At 45.6% G+C, this 25,453-nt stretch overlaps 1 protein-coding gene across 1 annotated transcript in view; it reads right to left on the minus strand.

Moving 5' to 3' along the window:
• The window catches only part of LOC118388431 (ataxin-7), a 28,349-nt gene extending 3,171 nt beyond the window's left edge, over positions 1–25,178 (minus strand). Inside the window, 12 exon segments of the mRNA XM_035777511.2 lie at positions 34–1,033; positions 3,173–3,294; positions 3,509–3,588; positions 3,591–3,706; positions 3,830–4,101; positions 4,251–4,333; positions 4,581–4,864; positions 5,531–5,789; positions 17,366–17,470; positions 23,334–23,402; positions 23,565–23,774; positions 24,919–25,178. Coding sequence (XP_035633404.2) covers positions 34–1,033; positions 3,173–3,294; positions 3,509–3,588; positions 3,591–3,706; positions 3,830–4,101; positions 4,251–4,333; positions 4,581–4,864; positions 5,531–5,789; positions 17,366–17,470; positions 23,334–23,402; positions 23,565–23,766 — 2,592 coding nt within the window. The 5' untranslated portion in view covers positions 23,767–23,774; positions 24,919–25,178.
• Between the last annotated feature and the right edge of the window lie 275 nt (positions 25,179–25,453).

The following is a 25,453-nucleotide window of genomic DNA, read 5'->3' on the forward strand; positions in this document are numbered from 1 at the left end:
GCCAGTGTGTGAGGCTGTAGGGGTCCAACCCACCTGATGGATGAGGGAGTTGTTTGGGAGCCCTGGGCCTCCTGGGATTGTGCGTCCATGTTTGCTGTGGATGTTGTTGATTGCTGGAGACTTGGCCACTTTGGGCCTTCCCGGTCCACCTCCACTGTTGACGGAGCTGGCAGCGGGGGAGCCCTTGCGTTTCTTCCCCTCCAGGCGGCCGTCAGTGTGGGCATGGCTGAACCTGCTGTGGTGCTCTGAGGCCTGGTGGACAAAAGGCCCCAAGGAGAGGGTGGAGTCACTGCTGTTCATCACCACACTCATCCTTTTGATGGACTCGGCCGGGCTACCCGAGGGGGGGCCTCTGACCCCAGGCCCCGACACCCCCGCTGGCTCTGCCTTCAAACTGAGGGAGTTGGTCCTGGCATTGGGGCCACAATTAAGTCCCACACTGTGGACACCGCTGTGAGATGAGGGGACTAGTGGGGCGTGGTGGGACGTGCTCCCTGAGCTGCCACTGTTTACCGTGCAGTTCTTCTTGAAGGAGGAAGAGGTGGGGTTGGAGGAGGACTCCGAGGAGTAGGTGGTAGCGTGAGACAATGTGAGGGAGCTGTTCTTCTTCTTCTTCCCCGAGCTGAGGCTAGTGCTGCCCCCGCTGGTGGAGTTGGTTATGGCGGCTGTGGAGGAAGACTCCCGGGTTCTGAAGGACTTGCCGCTGGATCTGGACTTGAGCGGTCGTCCTGACGCCAGGGTGGTGACCGAGGAGTGGGCTGAAGGCATCTGGGGCGACGAAGACACTTGTCTGGCCTGTGTTGCACTGTAGGCAGGGTGGTCGGCCGTGCCCTGGGAGGCACGAGCGTTTAAGGTGGTCCCGTACGAGAGCACAGACTTGCTGTCATAAGACTGGGTGTAGGGGGGCGGAGGGGGCGCAGAGGGGCTGAGGAAGCCTGAGGCAGGTGTGCTACCGTGGGATGAGGACAGGGAGTTTGTGCTTGTCCTGTGGGCCGGTGCAGAAGAGGAATTCTCCAAGGCCAAAGGGATTTTCCTATAACACAAACAGGCCACAATGAGCATTCCCATCAGTAACATTTACACATAGGAGAGGAGTCAGCACAGGACAGTCCTGGATAGAAACTGGAACTGCTTTACACAGAGAGAGGAGTCAGCACAGGACAGTCCTGGATAGAAACTGGAACTACCTGACATGACTCCTTGCTGTCCCCAGTCCACCTGGCCATGCTGCTGCTCCAGTTTCAACTGTTCTGCCTTACTATTATTCAACCATGCTGGTCATTTATGAACATTTGAACATCTTGGCCACGTTCTGTTATAATCTCCACCCGGCACAGCCAGAAGAGGACTGGCCACCCCACATATGCTCTCTCTAATTCTCTCTTTCTTTCTCTCTCTCGGAGGACCTGAGCCCTAGGACCGTGCCCCAGGACTACCTGACATGATGGCTCCTTGCTGTCCCCAGTCCACCTGACTGCTGCTGCTCCAGTTTCAACTGTTCTATTATTATTCGACCATGCTGGTCATTTATGAACATTTGAACATCTTGGTCATGTTCTGTTATAATCTCTACCCGGCACAGCCAGAAGAGGACTGGCCACCCCACATAGCCCGGTTCCTCTCTAGGTTTCTTCCTAGGTTTTGGCCTTTCTAGGGAGTTTTTCCTAGCCACCGTGCTTTTACACCTGCATTGTTTGCTGTTTGGGGGTTTAGGCTGGGTTTCTGTACAGCACTTTGAGATATCAGCTGATGTACGAAGGGCTATATAAATAAATTCGATTTGATTTGATTTGGAACTGCTTTACACAGAGAGAGGAGTCAGCACAGGACAGTCCTGGAGAGAAACTGGAACTGCTTTACACAGAGAGAGGAGTCAGCACAGGACAGTCCTGGAGAGAAACTGTAACTGCTTTACACAGAGAGAGGAGTCAGCACAGGACAGTCCTGGAGAGAAACTGGAACTGCTTTACACAGAGAGAGGAGTCAGCACAGGACAGTCCTGGATAGTAACTGGAACTGCTTTACACAGAGAGAGGAGTCAGCACAGGACAGTCCTGATAGAAACTGGAAGCTTTAACTGGACAGTCCTGTAACTTTGGAACTGCTTTACACAGAGAGGAGTCAGCACAGGACAGTCCTGGATAGAAACTGGAACTGCTTTACACAGAGAGAGGAGTCAGCACAGGACAGTCCTGGATAGAAACTGGAACTGCTTTACACAGAGAGAGGAGTCAGCACAGGACAGTCCTGGATAGTAACTGGAACTGCTTTACACAGAGAGAGGAGTCAGCACAGGACAGTCCTGGATAGAAACTGGAACTGCTTTACACAGAGAGAGGAGTCAGCACAGGACAGTCCTGGATAGAAACTGGAACTGCTTTACACAGAGAGAGGAGTCAGCACAGGACAGTCCTGGATAGTAACTGGAACTGCTTTACACAGAGAGAGGAGTCAGCACAGGACAGTCCTGGATAGAAACTGGAACTGCTTTACACAGAGAGAGGAGTCAGCACAGGACAGTCCTGGAGAGACACGGGATATAATACCAAGCAGGATCAATGTCAGCTAACTTGCCTAAATGTTCTGAAATATCCTTGAAACAAATAAAAGTTAAGCTTGAAATGGGCAAGGTCTCATTGACTCAACAACCAAAAACAAATATCTATGTTTAGCTTTCTTTATTAACCAGAAATCAATAGTTATTTATGGTTGTTCATCAAAATTAGCAGGCCAACTCATTGATCCTGCTTTGTGGTATACCCCCCTGGTGTCCCAGGTCTGAATCAGTCCCTAATTAGGAGAGTATGAAAACCAGATGTGTTCTGGCCCTCCAGGCCCAGAGATAAATAGCCTAATGGTGTCCCATACAGCACTAGATCTCCCTTCACCACCCGGTGTCGTGGAAATATTCATTCAATAATATTTCTCAAATACCGGAGCCTGTGAGTTCAATTAGACTTTATTACAAAGTGGTTCATGAACCAGCTCGGCTTTTATTACCTTGTTATAAAGTATAATTGAACTCACAGGCTCCAGTATTTGAGAAATATTCTTGACTGAATATTTCCATGACACTGGCAACGCTATTACTCCCTGCCTCAGTGATTTTGCAATAGGTTTGTGGATTAGGTAGGTATTATGGAAAGCTGGTCTAATGAATGTACAGACTTACTTCCACATCTGAGTGTTGACGTGCTTGTCCATCATGGCAGTAAGAGCACATCGCATTCGATCCCAGCGCCGGTCAAACGAGTAGCAGCTACTCCCAAATAGTCGACTTCCAAAGGTGCAGTACTGAGCAGCAAGGGAGGAAACAGTTAACACACACTGCACGGTAAAAGCTGCCACTCAATGGAGGTTGGTACTGTTTATAGAGACTGTAAAAACAGGTTGAAGACTTTTTCGTGCATCTGGCTAAGCTGATGTTTCATTGTTTCTGTGGTGTGAATTTAAGGGCTCAATAAATGTACAGCATATTCCTGTAAGAGTTAAATATAAAGTGACTTACAGCTGCCGGCCGTGGTTGGTAACCTGAATAGTGACAGTCCAGTTTGTCTGTGCCTTCCTCCCTTTCCTCGTTCTCCCCTCGTCACTGGACAGGCAGGCGACCCCGTCGGGGGCGGGCGTAGAGTGATGGGGCGACTCGTGGACCAACGAGGGGTCTTCCAGGAAACCGCCACCTCCTTGAGAGATACTGCTGTTCAGTCTTAGAGCAGAGGAAACAGTGATTTAGGAACACACATCAGGGATGCAGGTACTGGCTGTACCACATTGTAAAAAGTATTTGTTGGATGTTGGTTACCCAGAAAGAGTACATGGAGTGACTCACCGTGGAAGACCAGGATTTTGAGGTTTGGGTTTGCCGAGCACCAAAGGCTTGGTGGCGGCGTCGGCGGCTCCGTTGCCTTGAGCGACCTGGTGGGCGTCGTGGTGGGGGGCGAGCCGGGAGGGGGAGGGGTGGGGGTCCCTGAGAGGGGGGATCTGCTGGGGGTGGGTGTGCTGCAGCTCCCGTTCCCGGGCTTTGCTCTTGTGCTCAGTCAACAGTGTGTCAAAGCGCTTCCTCCGGCCCAGCACTGCCCTCCGCTGGCTTAGGGAATGTGTCTGAGGGAGGAAGAAGGCCAAAGGGTATGTTAGGTCAGGATGAGCTGCACTCAGTCTGGAGGCTACTGAAAGACCTAGAAAATGTGACAATTAATATTTCCTAACCAAACAGAAGAGAGAGAAGGGGGGCAGAAGAGGGGGCTTGGTACCTTGCATGTTAGGGATCGTGTGCATGGCTTCCGAGCTGTCATATCCAGGACCCCACAGTGGATATCTGGATTAAACTCACGTTCTGATGGAAGAGAGAACAGGAGCGAAGAGAGCGAGAGAACAAGAAAGGAAGAGAGAACGAACAAGAAAAGGAAAAAGGAAGAGAGCAGTAGCAGAAAAACAATATTCAGTTAGTGGCATTTCTGGGATAAAATCAGCAGAGATTTTACTGTTTGGCAATGACATGTCAGTACTTGGATAAATGACTGAGGTTCTAAATCTATTGCAGCAAACCATATTACAGACAATCCCTTATCATCTCCTCTCACCTGACAGTCTCTTGTGGAGGTGTTGTCTGTTACTGGCACTGTTGTCCTGCTTCTTGTCCAGGGCAGAGAGGGAGATGTGGCCCTTGCCATTGGGGATCTGGCCAGGGGCCAGCAAGGGAGCCTTTGGTATGGAGGGACAGTTAAGGCCTGGCTTCACGGGTGATGAGGAGCTCACAGTGCTACTGGAGGAGGACGATGTCGTGGCGGCCAAGGGAGCCTGCACCAGCTTGGCCCACACATCCACCTTCAGACGCATCTTCTCCACTTTGACCGCAGGAGTCAGTCTGGAAGAGAGAGATGGACAGATGGAGGAGAAAGTGAAGCATGGCAGGAGGAGGGAGTTAATTTTATCTATAGCAGCAAAGCAAAGATTTCAGAGAAATCATTTCATTTCAACAGAACAGGTTTAGGTAGAGTTTGAAATGTGTTTAAATCCCCAAGTAGAAAGCCAACATGTTTTGAGTGGTTGCAAATGGAGTTTGATAAAGGATCTTTTTAACACTCTTTAAGGGGCTCATTCAGATAGAGGGTAGTACGGGGAGATGTCAGTCAGAGCTAGACTTCTTAGGAGCAGGGAGAGGAGGACTTGAAGAGAGAGAAGTAAACATAAAGCAGGGCTATCAGAGGCGGGGGGATGAAGTTCAACATGACAACGTGTTTTTCTTGGGTTCAGCATGGGCTCCCGAGTGGCGCAGCTGTCTAAGGCACTGCATCTCAGTGCAAGAGGCATCACTACAGTCCCTGGTTCGAATCCAGGCTGTATCACATCCGGCCGTGATTGAGAGTCCCATAGGGCGGCGCACAATTGGCCCAGTGTCATCCGGGTTTGGCCGGGGTAGGCTGTCATTGTAAATAAGAACTAGTTCCTCACAGACTGCCTAGTTAAATAAAAATTAACTTAAAAAATAATAAAAGCTAATGATTCAGCAGCTAGGTTAGGCATGGCTTACATTTTGTCATTGAGCTCCCTGAAGGGAGGGAAGTGAGGTCTCTGCTGGATGCCTGGCAGCTTCTCTTTGGCTGGTTTGAGGATTTTGGAGTTGGACACGGCGCTGGTCCCACTGGAGGAGCGGCCCATGGCCCCTCCACTGACACCCCCGGCCCCCGCCCCAGTCCCACTGCCCCTGCTCCGAGACAGAGCAGACAGGGAGAAGGCTGACGAGGGGCCCGAGGTGGAGGGGGGCATGCTGGCCGAGCTGTGTCTTCTCTCTAGGGATCAGGGGTAAAGCAGGTTAGGGACGAACTACAGTCCACACAGAGACATGACCAACAAGCAATCGACACAGGCACATAAATCAGAAGGTCGTAACTAGTGTTCCATTTTTTCTTGAAACAGGCCTGTTTTTCCAATAAATGTGCATGGAATCAATGTGTGAATAAACTAGTATAAGTGGGTAAAAATGTACTAAACAAAGTCAAAAACAGGTAGTTTTAAAAACAAAAACACTAAATGGCATATATATATATATATATTATATATTACTAGAAAGCCTTGCTGATCCAGGCCAATTCACCTGAAATAAAAATGGGGGTCATGAGCTTGATTTCCTGTCTGAAACAGAATGGAACAGTTAGGCTTAAAATAACTGATACAAGAAAATACTAATACCAGAATAAAAGAATACAACTAAGAGGAAAAAACAAGAGCTGCTGAACAGGACAAAAGGGAATATCTGCATTGCAGTATTTAGCCTAAACAGTTATTTCTAATGTTATTGAGCACTCACTCCACAAACTAACACAATCTGAACAAGCACACTACATGACAATTGAAAGTAAAACAGACAGAGAAAATGAAAGTTATACAGCAAGAGCAGAAGAAAGCATGTGAGAGAATGCGAGAGGTTTCGCTCTTCAGGCCGGAGCAACTGAAGGCCGTTCCAGTCCTGAGGGTTAATCTGAACATTTTACAGCCAGATAAGACACTGACTGCACTACCTCCTCCCAACCAGCAGAGCAGCACAACAAACATGTTTCATCTGCTATCCATGGAGAAAAGTGTGTCAGAAAGAAGAGACATAAGCCTACAGACATAAAGACAGAAACAGACAATCAGTGAATAAGAGGGCAGATAACAAGAGAATGGAGCGAGAGGATGAGAGCGATAGATAGAGCAGATCAGAGCAGGATTAGTGGGAAATAGTCTGCCTGGCAGGCTCGTGGTGGCGTGGCGAGTTAAAACGAAACTCCAACTAACCTTCTGCTAAGCCCATGCAGGTCTGGGCTGCATGCCGAGGCTGTCTCTTTTGGAGAGCAGCAGTAGAGCAGGATAGAATGCACAGCTGCCACTCCCAGCCCCACACCACCCCAGCTAGCTAACAGAGCAACAGCTCCAGGCACTTCTTCTCCCTCCCTGAGCCAAGCTGGAGCTTCACACCTCTTCCACCCTCCTACTCATGACCCACTGCCTTCCTGCTAACAGGACAGCACCCAACAGCCTCTCGCCAACCTCCCCCAACCCATAGCTGCCACTCAGTCAAAGCCAGACGTCGCTGCATAACCCACACAAGCGCGAACAGGCTTCCCCAGCATGACGTTCCCACAACGCCTGCCAAATGCTGAGAGCCAGCCAGCGAGAGGTCCTGGTAGACCAATAGAACAGGAAAACAGAGACCGAGGAGAGGAGCAACATTAAGGTCTATTCTCACACTGGCAAATAACAGTAGTCTCTCTAGAGGGCCGGGAAATCCCTGACAATGGAGGAGACAGGCTTGCTGGAGTACATTTTGGAAAGTGGGCCACAGCATAGGCCTACAGCACTCAGTGAAGGCTACACATAAAGCAGCTAGGGCCAATCAAAATTATTTACATGGTCCTGTCAACAGTGCAGGCCTGCTCTCCTCAGCATACTATAGCTCTGCTTGTGCTGATCCCAGATCTGTAGTCTCACAGTCAGTCACTGCTGAGTACTCACATATAGCTGTGAGGAGAGGGTCTTTGTTCAGCGACCGAATTAAATAAGAGGAGCGGAGCTGCCTGCCTAGTGCCTGTTTAAACTCCAGAGTGTCACTCCTGCCCACAGCGCCAGGCTAGCTGCTCCCTGTACTATACCCAGGGGCCCCACTGTTCAAACACAGCATATGGATGGGCTTCAAGCAATACAGGAGAATGAGGTGAGACAGTCTAGATGGGAGAATCACAGTGCATTGACCTTCAGCAGACTCTCTCAGCTAATGGCCTTCCTACCAGCAGCAACACTGTGGCTTCATGGAGTGAAAGTCATGTAAAACTACACAGACCACATCCAGGGCAGAACAGGGAGGGTCCCTAGACAGACCACATCCTGGGCAGAAAAGGGAGGGTCCCGACACAGACCACATCCAGGGCAGAAAGAGGAGGATCCCTACACAGACCACATCCAGGGCAGAAAGGGAGGGTCCCGACACAGACCACATCCAGGGCAGAAAGGGAGGGTCCCGACACAGACCACATCCAGGGCAGAAAGGGAGGGTCCCGACAGACCACATCCAGGGCAGAAAGGGAGGGTCCCTACACAGACCACATCCAGAGCAGAAAGGGAGGGTCCCTCTGTGGTACCTTGCAGAGATGCGCTCATTATTTTAATAGAAGTTCACTAGTGTTTCACTGACCAGACAAGTTCAGTCAGCTTCAGATAGAAACAGTTGAGTCCTGCATTAACACACGGTACACTGGAAAACCAATGAATGAACAGGCCTATTATGGAACTTCATAATGCCGAGCCTATCAAATCACAGCGATTATGCAGATGAGACTGACAGGCAGTCTGTGGTACCAGCGTGTGAGCTATCGGAATCAACGTTATTGCACAACATTTTAAGTAGAAAGTCCTGTTAATGAACTACACTGTAGTAGTCAGGTGCAACCACACCAGCACTAGGCTAACCTCAATTTATGAGGAAAGTACAAACTTCTGTATTTGCTCCTTTATTCACATTTGCTATTAGTCGATGATTGCTGACTCTTGCCACAGGACCAATGAGTGTCACCAATGACACTTGTCTCCCTCTTGTGGTCAATCCTGATCACTGTATTACCAGCAATAATCAGATGAAATATTACAGGCTTAGCTGTTTATTCAACATTTCCTTTGAGAAAGAAAGAAACAAACACTGCATTGTAAAGAGAGAGTAGTGATTCCACTGAAACCCGTGGCCTTGACTGGTCAAGTTAAATAGTATGGATCCCAATGTCCACACTAACATAAATCTAATTTTATTTGACACATGCACTGAATACAACAGGTGTGTAGACATTACAGTGAATGCTTACAAGCCCTTAACCAACATTGCAGTTTAGAAAAATATGTTTAAAAAAAAGAAAACATTAAAAACGCAAATAAATAATTCAAGAGCAGCAGTAAAATAACAATAGCGAGGCTATATACAGGGGCTACCATACAGAGTCAATGTGAAGGGGGCACAGGTTAGTCGAGGTAATTGAGGAAATATGTACACGTAGGCAGAGTTAAAGTGACTATGCATAGATAATAAACAGCGTAGCAACAATGTAAAGGGTCAAATGGGAAACCATTTGATTAGCTGTTCAGGAGTCTCATGGCTTGGGAGTAGAAGCCTTTTTGTACCTAGACTAAGCGCTCCGGTTCCGCTTGCCATCCATGTGGTAGCAGAGAACAGTCTATGACTAGGGTGGCTGGAGTCTGACAACTTTTAGGGCCCCCTCTGACACCGCCTGGTGTAGAGATCCTGGATGACAGGACACTCAGCCCCAGGGATGTACTGGGCCGTACGCACTACCATCTGTAAAAGCCTTGCGGTCAGAGGCCGAGCAGTTGCCATACCAGGCAGTGATGCAACCAGTCAGGCAGGATGCTCTCAATGGCGTAGCTGTAGAACTTTCTGAGGACCCATGCCAAACCTTTGCAGGCTCCTGAGGAGAAATAGGCTTTGTCAGGCCCACTTCACGACTGTCTTGGTGTGTTTGGACATGATAGTTTGTTGGTGATGTGGACACCAAGGAACTTGGTGCTATCAACCTGCTCCACTACAGCCCCGTCGTTGAGAATGGGGGTATGCTCATTCCTCTTTTCCCTGTAGTCCACAATCATCTTCCTTTGTCTTGACCATGTTGAGGGAGAGGTTGTTATCCTGGCACCACATGGCCAGATCTCTGACCTCCTCCTTATAGGCTGTCACATCGTTGTCGGTGATCAGGCCTACCACTTGTGTCATCGGCAAACTTAATGATGGTGGAGTCATTCAGTCATAAGTGAACTGGGAGTACAGGAAGGGCCCCCGTGTTGTGGATCAGCGTGGCTGATGTGTTGTTACCTACCCTTACCACCTGGGGCCAGCCTGTCAGGAAGTCCAGGATCCAGTTGCAGAGGGAGGTGTTTAGTCCCAGGGTCCTTAGCTTAGTGATGAGCTTTGAGGGCACTACGCTGTTATTGTGTGAAGTAATGTGTGCATTAGTGTTGTCACGATACCATCATTTTACTAACGATACCAGGCCAAGCATCATGACAACAAGTAATATTGGTGATATTGGTGTCAACAAAACAAAAGGAGATGATTGTGGACTTCAGGAAACAGCAGAGGGAGCACCCCCCTATCCACATCAATGGGACAGTAGTGGAGAGGGTAGTAAGTTAAGTTCCTTGGCGTACACATCACGGACAAACTGAATTGGTCCACCCACACAGACAGCGTGGTGAAGAAGGCGCAGCAGCGCCTCATCAACCTCAGGAGGCTGAAGAAATTCAGCTTGTCACCAAAAGCACACAAACTTCTACAGATGCACAATCGAGAGCTTCCTGTCGGGCTGTATCACCGCCTGGTACGGCAACTGCTCCACCCACAACCGTAAGGCTCTCCAGAGGGTAGTGAGGTCTGCACAACGCATCACCGGGGGCAAACTACCTGCCCTCCAGGACACCACCCGATGTCACAGGAAGGCCATAAAGATCATCAAGGACAACAACCACCCGAGCCACTGCCTATTCACCCCGCTATCATCCAGAAGGCGAGGTCAGTACAGGTGCATCAAAGCAGGGACCGAGAGACTGAAAAACAGCTTCTATCTCAAGGCCATCTGACTGTTAAACAGCCACCACTAACATTGAGTGGCTGCTGCCAACATACTGACTCAACTCCAGCCACTTTAATAATGGAAATGAATGGAAATTGATGTAAAAAATGTATCACTAACCACTTTAAACAATGCCACTTAATATAATGTTAACATACCCTACATGACTCATCTCATATGTATATACTGTAATCGATACCATCTACTGCATCTTGCCTATGCCGTTCTGTACCATCACTCATTCATATATCTTTATGTACATATTCTTTTGTAGTTCTCTAAATGTTATGCGCATGTGCTAAAACCTGTCACTGATATTCACACTTCTACTCAATACAACAAATTGTATTTAACTTCACACTGTACAGTTGTGGCCAAAAGTTGAGAATGACAAATATTAATTTTCACAAAGTCTGCTGCCTCAGTTTGTATGATGGCAATTTCCATATACTCCAGAATGTTATGATGAGTGATCAGATGAATTGCAATTAATTGCAAAGTCCCTCTTTGCCATGCAAATGAACTGAATCCCCAAAAAACATTTCTACTGCATTTCAGCCCTGCCATGAAAGGACCAGCTGACATGTCAGTGATTCTCTCGTTAACACAGGTGTGAGTGTTGACGAGGACAAGGCTGGAGATCACTCTGTCATGCTAATTGAGTTTGAATAACAGACTGGAAGCTTCAAAAGGAGGGTGGTTCTTGGAATCATTGTTCATCCTTTACAATTGGCTCATTAATCCCTCTCCCCTGTAACTATTCCCCAGGTCTTTGCTGCAAATGAGAACGTGTTCTCAGTCAACTTAACTGGTAAAATAACAGATAAATAAATCTACTGTCTCTACTAAATCCTCTGTCAACCATGGATACCTGCAAGTAAACGCGTGCAGTCATCATTGCTTTGCACAGAAAGGGTTTCACAGGTAAGGATATTGCTGCCAGTAAGACTGCACCTAAATCAACCATTTATCGGATCATCAAGAACGTCAAGAAGAGCGGTTCAATTGTTGTGAAGAAGGCTTCAGCACGCCCAAGAAAGTCCAGCAAGAGCCAGGACCGTCTCCTAAAGTTGATTCAGCTGTGGGATCGGGGCACCACCAGTACAGAGCTTGCTCAGGAATGGCAGCAGGCAGGTGTGAGTGCATCTGCAAGCACTGTGAGGCAAAGACTGAGGATGGCCTGGTGTCCAGAAGAGCAGCAAAGAAGCCACTTCTCTCCAGGAAAAACATCAGGGACATGCGGATATTCTGCAAAAGGTACAGGGATTGGACTGCTGAGGACTGGGGTAAAGTAATTTTCTCTGATGAATCCCCTTTCCGATTGTTTGGGGCATCCGGGGAAAAAAAGCTTGTCTTGAGAAGACAAGGTGAGCGCTACCATGAGTCCTGTGTCATGCCAACAGTAAAGCATACGGAGACCATTCATGTGTGGGGTTGCTTCTCAGCCAAGGGAGTGGGCTCACTCACAATTTTGCCTAAGAACACAGCCATGAATAAAGAATGGTACCAACATCCTCCAAGAACTTGTCCCAACCATCCAGGAACAGTTTGGTGATAGACAATGCCTTTTCCAGCATGATGGAGCACATTGCCATAAGGTAAAAGTGATAACTACGTGGCTTGGGGAACAAGACATCAATATTTTGGGTCCATGGCCAAGCAACTCCCCAGACCTTAATCCCATTGAGAACTTGTGGTCAATCATCAAGAGGCAGGTGGACAAACAAACACCCACACATTCTGACAAACTCCAAGCATTGATTATGCAAGAATGGGCTGTCAGTCAGGATGTGGCCCAGAAGTTAATTGACAGCATGCCAGGGCAGATTGAAGAGGTCTTGAAAAAGAACAGTCAACACTGCAAATATTGACTCTTTGCATCAACTTCATATAATTGTCAATAAAAGCCTTTGACACTTATGAAATGCTTGTAATTATACTTCAGTATTCCATAGTAACATCTGACAAAAATATCTTAAGACACTGAAGCAGCAGACTTTGTGGAAATTAATATTTGTGCCATTCAATACTTTTGGCCACGACTGTATAATAGAACGTGGCATAAAATGGCAACTTTGGCAGTATGTCAAATTTGTCAACACAGTGCCCCATGGTGGCGATGGGGTTATGGTATGGGCAGGCATAAACTACAGACAATGAACACAATTACATTTTATTGAAGGCAATTTGAATGCACAGAAACACAACGAAGAGACCCTGAGGTCCATTTTTTAAGGCATCTGTGACCAACAGATGTGCATCTGTATTCCCAGTCATGGGAAATCCAAAGGTTAGTGCCTAATGAATTTATTTCAATTGACTGATTTCCATATGAACTGGAACTCAGTAAAATCTTTTAAATTGTTGCATGTTGGGTTTATATTTTTGTTCAGTATAGTTTAGGCTTACATTAGGCCTATATAAGAGCTAACTATGAGAGCTAACTCTCTCTCCTCTGCTCTCATCCTTCTAGACCTATCGGCTGCCTTCGATACTGTGAACCATCAGATCCTCCTCTCCACCCTCTCCGAGTTGGGCATCTCCGGCGCGGCCCACGCTTGGATTGCGTCCTACCTGACAGGTCGCTCCTACCAGGTGGCGTGGCGAGAATCTGTCTCCTCACCACGCGCTCTCACCACTGGTGTCCCCCAGGGCTCTGTTCTAGGCCCTCTCCTATTCTCGCTATACACAAAGTCACTTGGCTCTGTCATAACCTCACATGATCTCTCCTATCATTGCTATGCAGACGACACACAATTAATCTTCTCCTTTGCCCCTTCTGATGACCAGGTGGCGAATCGCATCTCTGCATGTCTGGCAGACATATCAGTGTGGATGACGGATCACCACCTCAAGCTGAACCTCGGCAAGACGGAGCTGCTCTTCCTCCCGGGGAAGGACTGCCCGTTCCATGATCTCGCCATCACGGTTGACAACTCCATTGTGTCCTCCTCCCAGAGCGCTAAGAACCTTGGCGTGATCCTGGACAACACCCTGTCGTTCTCAACTAACATCAAGGCGGTGGCCCGTTCCTGTAGGTTCATGCTCTACAACATCCGCAGAGTACGACCCTGCCTCACACAGGAAGCGGCGCAGGTCCTAATCCAGGCACTTGTCATCTCCCGTCTGGATTACTGCAACTCGCTGTTGGCTGGGCTCCCTGCCTGTGCCATTAAACCCCTACAACTCATCCAGAACGCCGCAGCCCGTCTGGTGTTCAACCTTCCCAAGTTCTCTCACGTCACCCCGCTCCTCCGCTCTCTCCACTGGCTTCCAGTTGAAGCTCGCATCCGTTACAAGACCATGGTGCTTGCCTACGGAGCTGTGAGGGGAACGGCACCTCAGTACCTCCAGGCTCTGATCAGGCCCTACACCCAAACAAGGGCACTGCGTTCATCCACCTCTGGCCTGCTCGCCTCCCTACAACTGAGGAAGTACAGTTCCCGCTCAGCCCAGTCAAAACTGTTCGCTGCTCTGGCCCCCCAATGGTGGAACAAACTCCCTCACGACGCCAGGACAGCGGAGTCAATCACCACCTTCCGGAGACACCTGAAACCCCCACCTCTTTAAGGAATACCTAGGATAGGATAAAGTAATCCTTCTCACCCCCCTTAAAAGATTTAGATGCACTATAGTAAAGTGCCTGTTCCACTGGATGTCATAAGGTGAATGCACCAATTTGTAAGTCGCTCTGGATAAGAGCGTCTGCTAAATGACTTAAATGTAAATGTATAAATCATACCTTTGAAGCACATCTCATGACAAGCAGACCCTTTTCCTTTCTAACTGGGCCAATCAAATTTGCCAAGAATTACTGTCAAGTTACTAGGTTACTAGCTAGGTAACACGACTTCACAACATTGTTTGTCATCAAACCAATAATTAGTGGCCCAGGGTTAGTTTAAAACAGCCAGTGGCATAGTGTTTGAAATGTTATTAACAATTTCTTTCCCTGTTTGAGCTAGACAAGTTGTTTTCTTTGCTGTAAAGTTGCAAGCATGCCTGTCGCGAAGCGGTTTTTCCTCTTTAGCACTGCTGGGTGACATCAAACTTGCAAAGCCTACTTCAACTGCCTTGTGCAGGTGAGTGATGGCTGGAAGGGGATGCGCCTGGCGGGTTAGCGCTGCCACACATGATATGCGCATGAAAGGTAAATGGACAGTATTGGACCAGCGGAAAAAAGACTAGTTTCTGTTGCTTACATTTTTTATTATTACATTTATAAGCCAAACTGAATTTATAAAAATGTTATAATATGTGCTAGCCAGTGGGTTCTTTAGATTGTTATGGCCCAAAAAAATGAAACGGTACTATAGAGTATTCAAAAATGTTGGTATCATAAGTATCATGACATTTTGGTACCGTGATATACCAGTATACAGCGCAACACTAGTGTGCATATTGGGACACAGGTGGAACTTAAGTGACCAGCCCAGAGTAGAAATTGAAGTGCCATTCGTTTTCAGACACCTAAAGGAAGAGAATACAGGCCAGAGGTTCACCTGGGTTTACACTATAAAACTGGAGATATCAAATCAAATTTTATTTGCCACATGTGCCGAATACAACAGGTGTAGTAGACCTTACAGCGAAATGCTTACTTACGAGCCCCTAACCAACAATGCAGTTAAAGAAGAAAATAAATAAAAGTACCAAATAATTAAACAGCAGCAGTAAAATAACAATAACAAGACTATATACAGGGGGGTACCGGTACAGAGTCAATGTGTGGGGGCACCGGTTAGTTCAGGTAATATGTAGGTAGAGTTATTATATGTAGGTACATGTAGGTAGAGTTATTAAAGTGACTATGCACAGATAATAACAGAGTAACAGCAGCGTAAAGGGGTGCAAATAGTCTGGGTAGCCATTTGATTAGATGTTCAGGAGTCTTATGGCTTGGGGGTAGAAGCTGTTTAGAAGCCTCTTGGGACCTAGACTTGGCGTTCAGGTACTGCTTGCCATGCAGTAGCAGAGAGAACAGTCTATGACTAGGGTGGCTGGAGTCTGACAATTTTTAGGGCCTTCCTCTGACACTGCCTGGTATAGAGGTTCTGGATGGCAGTCCTGAATACAAAGCATTATGTTTGAGGCAAATCCAATACAACACCTTACGGAGTACCACTCTTCATATTTTTAAGCATAGTGTTGGCTGCATCATGTTATGGGTATGCTTGTAATCGTCAAGGGCTGGGGAGTTTAAAGGATTTAAAAAACAAACTGAATGGAGCTCAGCCCCGGCAAAATCCTAGAGGAAAACCTGGTTCAGTCTGCTTTCCACGAGACACTGGGAGATGAATTCACCTTTCATAAGGACAATATTCCAAAATACAAAGCCAAATCTACACTGGAGTTGATAACCAAGATGCCAGTGAATGTTTGAGTGGCCGAGTTACAGTTTTTACTTAAATCTACGAAAACCTGAAAATTGTTGTCTAGCAATGATCTACAACCAATTTGACAGAGCTTGAAGAATTTTGAAAAGAATAAAATGGGCAAATGTTCCACAATCCAGGAGTGGAAAGCTTAGAGACTTACCCAGAAAGACTCACAGCTGTAATCTCTGCCAAAGGTGCTTCTACAAAGTATTGACTCTGGGGTGTGAATACTTATGTAAATGAGATATTTCTGTAGATCATTTTCAATAAATTAGAAAAACATGTTTTCACGGGGTATTGTGTAGATAGGTGAGAAAATACATCTATTTAATCCATTTTGAATTCAGGCTGTAACGCAACAAAATGTAGAATAAGTCAAGGGGTATGAATACTTTCTGAAGGCACTGTATGTGTTATTAAACACATGCAAATTCAAGAATTACACAAGATAGGGTTCTGTGTCAGTTTAGACTAGGCCATTTCACAAAAAAAGTAATCCTTCAATGAAACAGCTCAATGAACAGATAATACCTTGCTCTTCTTTACTAGAGGTGTCAATGATAACTGTAGGGGAAGGTAGAACTATACATTTTACAGACTAAAATCTATTTTAAAAGGTCTCCAAACTTTAACCTAAAGCACCTATCATGGAGATAAATTAGCCAGAGAGGGAGAGAGAGTTTACACCACATTATCTAACCCTCTGCCTCACAGGTGCTCACTGTGTCTGTGGAGAGAGCAGTTCTCTTAATAATTGCACTGAAGCACGTGTGTGTGTGTGTGTGTGTGTGTGTGTGTGTGAGCACAGAGGGTTCACCAAGCTGGATTTAACGAGATGCAAAGCGATCTCTTGATTCTAAAATCCATAATTCATAAATTCTTCCCAGCGTGCCGGCCAAAAAGCCAGTTTAAGAACTCACACAGCGGAGGGGGAAAAATATACTCCTTTACTCTTTGTAGTACTTTTAAGACCTCTTCAGACATCTCAGGGACAGCTTAACATGCTAAAACAATACACTTGACTTCACTCACAGAGGCGTGGACTCGGAGGAGCACATCAAATATTAACAGTAGAATTGTAAACAAGTCTTAGGCGGTGGAAATCAAAAGCCTGAGCGCTCCTTTCTCATGTTACGTTATAGAGAGTGTAGAGGTGAATGGGAGGGGTGCTTTAATCCTTTTGAATGTGATAGTGTCTGAACATGCATGCACATGCACTCTATAGTTGTATCATCCTGACAGATATTAGTGCCGAGCAGGTTTCCCCAATGCACAAGTCTAGAATATGCTCTCCCTGCCCAAACCCTTCAGAAGAGCTATAAAACAAAAAGCTATTAAACCCGATCCTGGATCAGCTCGGTTTGTGTGTGTGAGACTTACCGTAGTGTGCTTGGAAGGCCTGGGGCTTCACCACCTGACTGCAGTGGCTGCACATCACCAGGTAGAAGTCATCCTGTGCTGGACACTGGCCAAATATGGGCATGTCTGTGGTTCCATGGAGGAGGGGGGGACACAGATGAACAGGATAAAGACAACCAGTATCTATTGTAAACTGAGGGAGGTAGACACAGGAAGTTTCTGAATGAAACATTTGAAACCATGTAGTGTTATGGACAGAGGGAGATAAAGCCTAGGCAACTAAGCATTCAATACTCTAGGATAATTATGGTTAATACAGGTGTGAGAATCATTCCAGACAAAAACTGATTGTACCATCGTATAGATTACACACACACACACACACAAAGAGGGTACCAAGCCCAATTTCACAGTACAGGAAACAACCTAGTGATAAGAACAAGAAGATGACCGAGTCAGCACTCCAAAGGTTAACTGCTGCAGAAAACACACTGACAGGCTACCCACACGCTACACACCTAAGGGGTGAAGCAGGCAGGATAACTACAGCCAGTGGCAGAGCCTGTGAATGATCTGTGACTTCAAATAAACAAGAGGATGGAGAGCAACTGAGGCACAGACTGTCACTTGGGCCGTAACTGCAAATATTCAAATAAACTAAATCATTCAGGCGAAAAAAGAACACCTTCATTCACAGGAATGCTTATGGCATATTATTATCTCATGTGACCAGAAAACTGCAATCCACTGTTAAAGTTAAAATGTTCAACCTCGGTCAGTCGTTGAGTTAGTTAAATGCTTAACAGAGGCAATTGGTTGGTTGGTGGATTCATTCATGTGCTCAACACCACCAGTCACAAATCTAATTTTATTTGCCACATATGCCGAATACAACAGGTGTAGTAGACCTTAGCATTTCACTAACTTACGAGCCCCTAACCACCAATGCAGTTTAAAAAAAATATATGGATAAGAAAAATAAATAAAAGTAACAAGTAATTAAAGTGCAACAGTAAAATAACAACGAGACTATATACAAGGGGGTACCGGTACAGAGTCAATGTGCAGAGCGAGAAAGGGAATAGAAGGACCATGCGGTATTGGAGGGATTGCCAAAGACTCCAGCCACCCTAGTCATAAGACTGTTCTCTCTGCTACCGCACGGCAAGCGGTACCGGAGCGCCAAGTCTAGATCCAAAGGCCTTAACAGCTTCTATCCCAAAGCAATAAGACTCCTGAACAGCTAAGCTAATCAAACAATTTGCACCTTTTTTTTATATTTTTTTTTATTTTTTATTTACACTACTGCTACTCTCTGTCATCTATGCATAGTCACTTTTAATAACTCTACTTACATGTACATATGACCTAAACTAACCTGTGCATAGATGAGAGAGTAGCAGTGGTGTAAATAAAAAAAAGGTGGGGTGGGGGGGGGGGCAAAGCAAATTGTTTGGGTAGCCATTTCATTAGCTGTTCAGGAGTCTTATTGCTTGGGGATAAAGCTGTTAAGGCCTTTGGACCTAGACTTGGCGCACCGGTACCGCTTGCCGTGCGGTAGCAGAGAGAACAGTCTTATGACTAGGGTGGCTGGAGTCTTTGGCAATCTCTCCAATACCGCATGGTCCTTCTATTCCCTTTCTCGCTCTCTAGGTGGCTGGAGTCTGACAATCATTAGGGCCTTTCTCTGACCACAAATATTGTTGTAGGGTGGTATTATACACTTTTTTTCTTGTAGATATGTTGTGGTGTAATAATGTTATATGATGTACTGTTTTATCCTTTGTTGTATGTGTGATGTAAGTGCCTTAATGTTTTGGACCCCAGGAGGAGTAGCTGCTGCCAAGGGGGATCCATAATAAACACAAATAAAAGACACACTCCTTTTTTGGTGAAAGCTCCATCATGGAAATCAGAGTGGGACACCAGGAGAGCTCAACATTTACCCTCACAAGGAGAACAACAAAGAGCTAATGAAGGGGCTAATTAAGAGATCACCCAGAGTGCCCGCCCACACGCCGTAGCAGACAAGGCCCTCCAACACAAGGCTGAGGACACTTGAAATATCACCAACGTTTCCGAGGCTCTGGCTATTCAAGTCCACACAAAAGCCTACCTGTGCTCTTAGCAGCAAATTACTTTTCTGTGTATGGGGGAATTAACAAGCTGACCTGTACTAAACACAGGGTTAGTGACTGGTCTAACTGGTCTCTTAAATGAGCACCATCCGACTCACCAGTCCACTCTGCATTCAGGACATTGGCAGTGGCACTGCACTATTGAAGCATCCAACATTTAAAAAATTGGTGAAACTCCATGTGCCATTTCATTCCCCATTTTATTGTGTGGTACGGAGATGAGAGAGAAGGAGAGAGAGAGTAGAATGCAGTTAATTTCACCTTCCTCTTCAATGGCAGTGATGAATGATCTAGGTAGAGTAGTAGCAGATATTGGATGCTCAGAGCAGAGGCTGGCTGCACACAGACACAGGGCAGCAAGAACCTTGCTGATCTTTGATCCCATGTCCTGCCATGGAGCCCTTAGGGAAGGGACTTAAATCCCCACCATTTTTCTCCATCCAGAGGCGCTGCATTGCAGCTGACCCTGTGCCCCGCAACATGTATGTGTGTACCTCAAGGGTGCTGGGAAAGGCAGAAGATACATTTCTGTTCTAACCAGAGGACAACAAAGTTGTATTCTATTGATGTTAAGGACACGATCAGCTCTCCCATTTTCTTACATCTAGTCAGCAGTTTGTTGCACTTACAGTGCATTCAGACCCATTCCCCACATTTTGTTACAGCCTTATTCTAAAATGTATTAAAATAAAGTCTTCACACAATACCCCATAATGACAAAGCGAAAACAGGTTTTTAGAAACGTTTCAAATTTATTAAAAATACAAATCAGAAATGCCTTATTTAGGTAAGTATTCAGACTCTTTGCTAGGAGACTCAAAATTGAGCTCAGGTGCATCCTGTTTCCATTTATCATCCTTGGGATGTTTCTACAACTTGGAGTCCACATGTGGTAAATTAATTTTGATTGGACATGATTTGGAAAGGCACACCTGTCTATAAAGGTCACACAGTTGACGTGCATGTCAGAGTAAAAATCAAGCCATAAGGTCGAGGCCCATATCTGGGGAAGGGTACCAAAAAATGTCTGCAGCATTGAAGGTCCAAGAACACAGTGGCCTCCATCATTCTTAAACGGAAGCAGTTTGGAACCACCAAGAATCTTCCTAGAGCTGGCCCGCCCAGCCAAACTGAGCAATTGGGGGAGAAGGGCCTGGGTTAGGCTGGTGACCAAGAACCTGATGGTCACTCTGACAGATCTCCAGAGTTCCTCAGGGGAGATGGGAGAAGCTTCCAGAAGCCACTCCTCAGTAAAAGGCACAAGACAGTCCACTTGGAGTTAGCCAAAAGACACCTAAAGAACCCAAAATTCTCTGGTCTGATGAAACCAAGATGGAACTCTTTGGCCTGAATGCCAAGCATCACTTCTGGAGGAAACCTGGCACCATCCCTACGGTGAAGCATGGTGGTGGGAGCATCATGCTGTGGGGATGTTTTTCATTAGCAGGGACTGAGAGTCTAGTCAGGATCTAAGGAAAGATGAACGGAGCAAAGTGCAGAGAGATCCTTGAAGAAAAACTTGCTCCGGAGTCTCAGGACCTCAGACTAGGGCGAAGGTTCACCTTCAACAAGAAAACGACCCTAAGCACACAGCAAAGACAACGCAGGAGAAGCTTTGGGACAAGTCTCTGAATGTCCTTGAGTGGCCTAGCCAGTGCCCGGACTTGAAACCGGTCTAACATCTCTGGAGAGACCTGAAAATAGCTGTGCAGCAACACTCCCCATCCAACCTGACAGAGCTTGAGGATCTGCAGAGAACCTCCTCAAATACAGGTGTGCCAAGCTTGTAGCGTCACACCCAAGGAGACTCAAGGCTGTAATTGCTGCCATAGGTGCTTCAATAAAGTAAAGGGTCTGAATGTGATAGTGTATTAATACATTTTCAAAAATATATACATTCTGTTTTTTCTTTGTCATTATGGGGTATTGTGTGTACAATGATGAGGGAGGAAGAAAAACTATTTAATACATTTTAAAATAAGGCCTTAACGTAACAAAATGTGGAAAAAGTCAAGGGGTTTTAATAATTTGTGAATGCACTTTATATAATCCCATTGGATCCTGCAGGTCACACCAGCAGCATACCACCCTGCATCCCACTGCTGGCATGCCTCTGAGGCTAAGCAGGGTCGGTCATGGATGGGAGACCAGATTCAGCTGGAAGTAGTGTTGGAGGGCTAGCAGGGGGCACTCTGGTCTTAAGATAGAATTCAAATGCCCCAGGACAGTGAAGGGGACATATCCCTGCATAGGGTACCGTCTTTTGGATGAGATGAGATAAACTGCTGTCCTGGCTCTCTGTGGTCATTAAAAATCTCATGGCACAAGTAGGGGTTTTAAAACCGGTGTCCTGGCTAAATCCCCAAATTGGCCCCCCATTTCCATCATGGCTACCTAATCACCCCCTTCATTCCTATATCAGTCCTCATCATGCTAGCTGATGTGTCGCTAGCATTCTGGCACAAAATGGTTCACCCAGGTGGGTGCCACACATTGTTTGTGGATGAGGTGAGTTTCCCCATTACTTGATAAATGCTTTGTGAATCTCAGTTGGTAGAAAGGTGCTATATAAATCCAATACATTATTATTACACAAACAACTAGAAAAATCTGAACATCTGGGTATTGTTCATGTCACATTCTCCAGTTCCTAACAAATATTTCCATTTTCAAAAATAAGTGATATCTGTCTGTTTAGGTTAATTTCAAATTGTTCCCGAACCTTAACTGCCTGACAAACAGGGCCCAGATTGAGGCCTTCAGAAGTTCAGACATGTAACTGGTGCTGTTTCAGTGTCGACACCTTACTGTGAGACACTGCCACATTTCACTACTGCAGAGTCAGCTGTCGGTGGCATTCATTATCAGTAGAGTGTAGATATTTGTATGTTTAATCCCAGCCCCGTCCCCGCAGGAGGCTTTTACACTCTTGGTAGGCCGTCATTGTAAATAAGAATTTGTTCTTAACTTGCCTAGTTAAATAACGGTTCAATAAAATAAATACGGATCGACTTAACTCTCACATTGGCACCAAACGTATCAAAACCATTCGAATTTGCATTCTCACTAATATGTAATTGTCTTCCAACCTTTGTCTTCACCATTTGTATAGCATGGTAATTAAACATTTCATGACAGTCTATCAAATCACTGACACCAACCCATGTAATAATTCAATTATAAATCATAGCGTCCAAAAATATAAAACAGTAAGGCCATTCTGTGGTTAATATTGTAAATATAGAGCACTTTGAATGTGCTTATAAAACTGTTCTCAACAAATGAGTGTGTAGTAGTTTAGAAGCACTATAAATATTCAACTGACATAGGAAAGTCATTGGAGGTTTCAAGAAATTTCCATCAAGAGTAGCAGTTATTCTTAATGACAGACTCGTTGCTCCCATTTTAACTGTGAAACTGCTGTCACCACACTGAGTGTGCCCCTCCCCTAACGGTGCACATCAGGGCTTTTCAGGTGGGCACAATGATACAGAACAGCCAGACAGAAATTATAGTGTAAAACAGACAAATTATCTGTTGTGTATAATAAACAATCATGTCAGCTTTATCACATTACATTTCTGTATTTCTACCCCACTGAATAAGCCCTGGCTGGTTGTTAGCTGTGGTGTGCACCTACTTAGTAACAGAGGATAGAAGTCCTCTAATCAAGATGTCAACTAGTGGCCATAGATTCCAGGGCTATATCATTGATTGATCAGACTTGCGTTGTCACAGGTCAATCTGGTGCACTTGTTCAACAGAACAACCAGATTTCAGCTGGTGCATGTGAAGTGTGTGTGCAACCCACCAAAACACTCATTGGCTCTGACAAAAGAGAGAACACTCACCATCTCTGCACAATCGCATGGCTTCTCGATTTTTCCCGAACTCCTTCAAACTTTCCTCCGATTCAGCACCTAAAATGAGGCAATCGAATACAGACACAAATAGTTGCACTTGCTTACTTCTGCTGTTGCTACCAGTAGCGTGTCTTCATATTCCCAAAACTGCACGCAATCGGAAAAAAGCTAACGATCATATCTCGACTACACACACATCCAGTACGCACGAGCACTCACCGTCGTTGCCTTTGGGTATGGCAGCATCGACCCAGTTGCTCCAAGACTGTCCCAACATCATTTCTGGACTAGGCAGGGATCTGCGCTCCGCAACAGTCGCCATTGCTGTGGAGCCTTCTCCCCGCTGGATCTGCTGCTGCTTTAGCTGCCTGGCCGCTCTGCGCTGCTCCCCCCTGACGTCATCATCGGCCCTTTCCGACATTCTTTCCGCTACAATGTAACACAACAGCAGTCAGCGTTGAGGTGGTGTTCTCAGGATTCCTTCATTGATCGACTCAGGCAAACGCATGTTTCGATAACACTAATCCCTTTGACGTTTTCAGAAGCTATAGAGAGTCACACTCCAATTAAATCGCTTTTTACTTAGATGGGAGCATGTGTGTGCGAGGCCACATACCGTCTGGGCAATCACAGATACAACTTTAAAGGAGGGACATAACTTCACCTCCCTGAGCGCAAGAAACGTGGGAAATCCAGGTCACTTACAAGGGGTGTTAAAACGTAACTGCTTATCAATTTAAAATCATGCAGTCCCACATCAACTTCTTAAATGTAGCCTACGCCAAATGTATACATTTCACATTGTAGGCATTCGTTTGTTTTTTTGTTTTGTTTTTATCGAAAAAGCGGCTTTGTGAAAGAGAACTAACCAAATTATAGGGATCCAAAAGTGTTAAAATGCCCTAATAAGAAAATAAATGTGTCACTTCATGACAGCCAGAATATCACTCGCTCTCAACTTCAGAATTTAAGGTGTGTAGCCTATGACTGAACAGTTAGTTTATATTTAAAAAAGTGCAACAATTATGACCGGGATTTTGTTTTATCGTCGACGGATAGGGGAAGAAATATACATTAATGTTATACTAAACTTCCTTAAAGAGCGACTGCTTTCCAGTAAATCGATTCATATTTCTCACAACCTTTTGCGTCAGTGTCATGTGGCGCAATGACGTTCTAGGAACTTGGAACACTTATTCACAAAACAAGCAGAAAGAAAGCTATAGTCCTTCCGTTAGAAAACAGTGATGGGATTGTTACGTTCTAAAAAACTTCATTCAGATCTACAGTACTATAAGAGTTAAATAAAGCCTAACAAAAATGAATGTTTAATGTCTTCAAGTTTGTAGAAATGAAACATTTCCTAAAGGAATTATCCCTTACATTCAAATGGGATTCTGAATTACATAGAGTGTGAGTGGTATGAGCCAGGATGTCGTCAGATATTCTCTCATGTTTGCAACTCAGCACTGCATCACAACATAAAATACTGTTGGGCAGAATCAATATGTAACAGATAGTTAAGTGGCAAAATCCTACACAACCATTATCATCAGTTTTCAATATTGCTTACCAGTAGTAACCAGAAATTACCAAATGCATTTTCAGTGCATCCACCAAAATTCAAGCGCCATACCTCTACTGCCATTACAATAGGCATACAATGGGCCAACAAACAAGGGGGCAGAGACTAGCCCTATAAATGACAACTAATCAGTTCACAAAATACTAGGTTATGACAGAGCAAAAACCCTCCCCTCAAGATAACTTGTGGGCATGTTAAGAGTCTAGACCACATGTCATACTCATTCCATGGAGAGCCGAGTGTCTGCCAGTTTTCGCTCCTCCCTTGTACTTGATTGATGAATAAAGGTCACTAATTAGTAAGAAACTCACCTCACCTGGTTGTCTAGGTCTTAATTGAAACGGGGGGCAGCAGACACTCAGCCCTCTATGGAATTAGTTTAACATCCCTGGTCTAGAGACATGTTAACATTTCTTGGCTTATTAATTTCCAGACACATTTTCTAAAATATAAAAACTTTGCATCTTGTTTTGGTTATACTTGTGGATCCAAAAACCAAAAATGTTATACAAGACACACATTA

The sequence above is a fragment of the Oncorhynchus keta genome, chromosome 10 (assembly GCF_023373465.1).
Source record: "Oncorhynchus keta strain PuntledgeMale-10-30-2019 chromosome 10, Oket_V2, whole genome shotgun sequence".
Lineage (NCBI taxonomy): Eukaryota > Metazoa > Chordata > Actinopteri > Salmoniformes > Salmonidae > Oncorhynchus > Oncorhynchus keta.